The following is a 4,846-nucleotide window of genomic DNA, read 5'->3' as shown; positions in this document are numbered from 1 at the left end:
TCGCGTGGGGCGGCGTGCGGCGAGCGGGTGGACGTCCGTGAGGAAGCGCGCGGGACGGACACGGTGGCCCCGCAGCGTTCCCCTGGGCGCTGGGAGCCCGCCGTGGCGTCCCGCGCTCCGTCGCCCTCGCTCCGCACCCGGTGTTTCGCATCCGAGTCCAGGGCGCGAGCCTGGGGCCCTGCCCGGGAGGGCCGTGGACCGGGAGCGGCGCGCTCCCTGTGCGCTGCGGGGCGCGCAGGTTAGACGCCAGGGTCCCCGGAAGGGAGTGGGCCAGATGGACAGGTGCGGACACCAGGTTCCTCCAGGAGCGGCCCAGATGGGCAGGTGTCGCCGCCAGGGTCCTTCGGAAGGGAGTGGCCCACGTGGGCAGCTGCAGACACCTGGTCCGTGCTTGTTAACCTCTCTTTATAAAGTGGAATTTCTTTAGAGAAAGACCACATCTGATCACAAACAACACCTATTTAGAAAGAACAAGAAAGTACCAAGAGAAAGTAAAAATCACCTAGATGATGGAACGCATAATGAAGGAGCGTTTATATTATATTTTCTCGTCCTCTTCCGCCCACCCATCATTCTCCCTCTCTGCCCACACTGTCTCAGTGCCTCCCGTCCTGGTAGATGAACCTTGAAGTCGCCCTTGATTGTTTCCTTGGGATAAATTCCCACAGGAGGAGTTGAAGGGTCGAAGGCTGTGCCCACTTTGAGGCTTTCCGAACGTGGACGAGGCAAAGTGTGCCTTCTACACAAACATCTCCAACCCTTAACCCACATTGGGGATAATCTTATTTCTTTTTAAAAATGCCCATTTTGTTGTCAGGAATGGAGATCTTTGGTTTTATTCACTTCTTTGATGACCAGGAAGGATAATTTTTCTCACATAAATTATCGTGACTATTTGAACTTTGTGTTTGACTTCATTGGCCTTTTGTCCAGTTTTTTCACTTGATGTTCATCTTTGTGAAGAATGATTTGTTAGAATTTTTGATATTCTCTGAAACTCAGGTCTGTGACGTGGCAAGTAGTTCCTCCAGTTCGTCAATTACTTTTTAACCAGTTTCCCATTTAGAAAAAAAGTCACAGCCCGCTGCCAGAGTTAATTCAATTTTACACAAGCTCTCTTTGAGGCTGAAGCAAATCTGACTGGTTTTTAATGTGAAAATAAAATATAACAAGTTCTTGGAGTTATTTCTAAACAGAACTTGTCTCTAACCCTAGTGTAACAAATTTATATGATGATCAGTATTTAATAAGTTTTTTCATGTGAATTTCAAAGCATGGAACAGCACAGAGTGGAACATCACATTCTACACAAAAATTCTCTTCAGATTGTCCTTCCATCTTTGTTGTGTGAGCAGTAAATTTCGCAGTGACGGGTTGGATTCTGTTTTGCTCATGCTGGTGGTGTGCTCTTGGGTAAAGGTCTTCCAGGCAGGCAAAGAGGTGTGACATCATCAGAGCACAGACGACCTCGAGGACGTCGCTGCCCTGGTTTGTGATGCTTTTCCAGCATTCTTTCAGTCAACGCCAGTCTGAAGTTTACATGGCTGATGGTGTGCTCAGGATGGTCCTTTTTGAACAGGAGGTACGAGTTCAGCCCTGTAATGTTTAGAAGGTGGCGAAAGAATTTCTTATCCCAAAACTTGTGCTTTTTGCACTCGGTTGATAAGAAGTGAGCAGCCGATCAGAGTCCACTGCTCCCACATTCTCGTTATAATCCACAAGGACACGTGGCTTCTTAGCTTCCACTTCTATTGTCTACTTCGGTCACAGTATCATTGTGGAATGGTGACAACATTGTCCCCTCCTTCTCATACCATGTCAGCGCCTTAAGTTCACCACAGCACCTGGCTACAGTCGTCCCCTTTGCAATTCTTTTCTCAGATCATTTGGCGTCTATTTCTGTTGAAACGAGCTGTCCCGATTGCGTCAGTCCTGTTCTGAGGTCATTCTCCGAGCATGGGAGACGTCTGGCAAACTTTAGGAGTGAGGTCAGGACTAATCTGCGAGTTATCTCGGATTAAATGCTGCAGCCACAAGTGCCGCCAGCGAGTATGCTGGGGGCAAATGGGTTAAATTTTGTTTACAACGTAAAGTCAAATTTATTGCATTTTCCCATTATGATTTTTTTTTTTTGCATTGGTTTTTATGTAATGGGGCCAGTGTGCATTTCCAAGCAGACTGTTTCATTCCAGCCTTGTCAGGGTGGGTGGGACAAGGCTTTCCCCCCGCTCCCCGTGTGATTAGCACCCACCCTCCATGTCGTGGGCTTTGTGTTCCTACAACCTTAGATGGCGGGTTATCCTTATCAGATGGGCCGTGGTGGTTTCTGTTCTTGGGGAGCATCTCAGGCAGACATACCTTGGACAGGTGTCACCCGAGAATTGCCATTTGTGGAAGGGTGGCTGGTTGGTCCTCCCTGGAGAGGAACAGCAGCAGCAGTTTATCGTGATGGGTCCATCCCAGGCCTGGCTCTCGGGACTGAAGATGGCAGGTCCTCAGAGCTTCCTTTCCCATCCGAATGGCCCCCCTCTTTTTGGCTAGCTTTCCCCCTCGATAGCCTTTGTTTCTGCCCTTGAAAGGGGTGCCTCCTTCTCATACGGGAGTGGGGCAGGCCCTTGAGCTGCAAAGTTGAAGAACCGCCATTTGGTTACTGAGGCGGCCACCTGAATCACGCTACGCACGAAACATGCACTTATTTCTCTGCGTTAGTTTCACCGTACCAATCGCCACAAACCTGGTGGCTTAAAACAACAGAGATTTATTCTCTCGCAGTTCTGGAGGCCGGAAGTCTGAAGTCAAGGGCCATGCTCCCTCTTAGGGAGAAGCCTTCCTTTCCTCTTCCAGCTCCTGGTGGCTCCTGGTGTTCCTCGACCTACGGCAGCATCACCCCGATCTCTGCCCCTGTGTTCACGTGGTGTTTTCCTCTGTCTCTCTGCGTGTCTCTTCTTACAAGGACACCTCGAGATCCTCAACTAATTTCATCTACCGAGACCCTGTTTCTAAATAAGGTCGCATTCTGAGATTTGGGGTAAATGTGTATTTTTGGGGGACACTATTCAACTCTGCAGCTACTTGTGGTGGTCACCACTGTCATCCTACATAATAAAAATATGCCTTCATTTCTTGTTTTAGGACCCATGAAGTTACATAAACCAAAACATAGCATCTGGTATCATTTTTCATAAGATCGTCCGAGGATCTCTGAAGTTTGGAGCCGCTACTTCATACTTCTGTCCTTAAAATTAGGTCACACCCTCCTTTCACAATGGACATGCTTATCAAATCAGCCCCACGTACACTGTAAATATTTTACAGTTTTGTTAATTATACCCCAGTAAAGCTGGAAGAAAGAAAATTCTGTTAAAAAGTTGGGTCAAATATAAAAATATTATTATTTGACTCAAACTTTAGGGAATGTGAAATGATTAGCTTCTGCATCTCTAATAGATTGAACAGCCTGCTTATTTCTGAAGTGAATTTTCTAAGTCAGATTTTTTGAGCTTAATTTAAGACTCATTTAGAATGTTTGTTATTCCTATTAATTACCTTGAAACTCATCGATGTCCCTGTAATGAGAGCTCTTTCAGCTAGTTTTCAGATTTCTAATTTGTACATTTTCATGGCATTGTGAAAAGGATAAAGTTCTAAAAATAATTCATAGAGAAGAAAGGGAACATTAGGAATTCGAGGGTAGCAGACCTGGACTTTTTCTGGTGTGATGTGGGTTGAGTTCGTCTTGGCTACACTGTTCTCTGTCCCCAATACCTGCTGGGGGCAGGGTAACAGTGGACCCCAGTGTTGAGGAGGTCGTGCAGATTCAGGCAGTGGTTTTGTGCGAAGCATGTAGAGTAGGTCCGGCATGGGGCGAACACCTAAAAATTGTTAGCTATTGTATCAGAAAATTTATTTCTCCCCAGGGCGTGCAGATGAAGGGGGTGTCATCCTTGAAGGCAGTTGGACCTTATGTGATGGGGGGATGTGTCGTGTCTAGGGCAGGTGAGAAATCCAGCTACAGTTTATGTTACTCATTTACAAAGTCATTAAGACATCTGCATCACTTATTACTTTGTTAATATTTGAAGAAAACATGCTCGTGACAGATTTTAAGACTAAGGTGTTGAAAAAATAGAACATACTGTAGAAATCTTGAAGATACTGAAAACAAGAAAGATAAAAACAACCTATAATCTTTGGTGGGCTTTAAAATAAAATTTATATTTTAGTAAAACATATTAATAAAATTACTTATTTTGGGGGACAGTATTCAACTCAGTGCAGTTACTGTGGTGGTCATCACTCTTTTTACATAGTAAAAATATGCCGTTATTTCTCGTTTTAGGTTACCCATAAAGTTACGTCAGCCTAAACGTAAAGTAAATTTGGGGAAACGTGTTCACTAAGGGCTTACTTTGGGGAGTAGTTAACTTTTCACGTTGAGGGTCCAACCTACATTGTGCTGGAGTCATCGCAATCATTCGTCCTGATGTTAATGAATTTGAGTGACATTCCAGGACACCCTAGGGAGCAGGCCTCCAAGTATCTGGGAGGGGCATAAGCCAAGGAACCTCTGACTGCTCCAGGAGGCCAGTGCCACCTCCCTGTGAGAAGCCGGGGACTTTAAAAATAGGAGAGAGTTATCTAAGAGGACTGAATATTCTCCAGGGGGCCTTTACCCTAATGCCCTTGATCTTGATGTTGAAACTCATCAGAAGAGTTGGGCCGCTAGCATTTGGGCTTCCTACTAGATTCCGAATTCCCCCAACTTTGAACACAATTCAGATTATCTGTATAAATAAGACGGATAGAGCCTGTTATACACAGATCATTCCGCCCCCCCTGCACCCCC

The 4,846-nt window shown here is 45.9% G+C and overlaps 1 protein-coding gene across 1 annotated transcript in view; it reads left to right on the top strand.

Annotated features, from left to right (window-relative positions):
- The first annotated feature begins 1,956 nt into the window (after positions 1 to 1,956).
- LOC102885840 (SH3 domain-binding glutamic acid-rich protein) overlaps positions 1,957 to 4,846 on the top strand; it is a 36,467-nt gene continuing 33,577 nt past the window's right edge. The window contains exon 1 of the mRNA XM_025050200.1: positions 1,957 to 2,049. Coding sequence (XP_024905968.1) covers positions 1,957 to 2,049 — 93 coding nt within the window. The remainder of the gene's footprint in view (positions 2,050 to 4,846) is intronic.

This window comes from Pteropus alecto, unplaced genomic scaffold, assembly GCF_000325575.1.
Source record: "Pteropus alecto unplaced genomic scaffold, ASM32557v1 scaffold97, whole genome shotgun sequence".
Taxonomy (NCBI): domain Eukaryota; kingdom Metazoa; phylum Chordata; class Mammalia; order Chiroptera; family Pteropodidae; genus Pteropus; species Pteropus alecto.
This window is presented reverse-complemented; position numbering and strand designations above follow the sequence as displayed.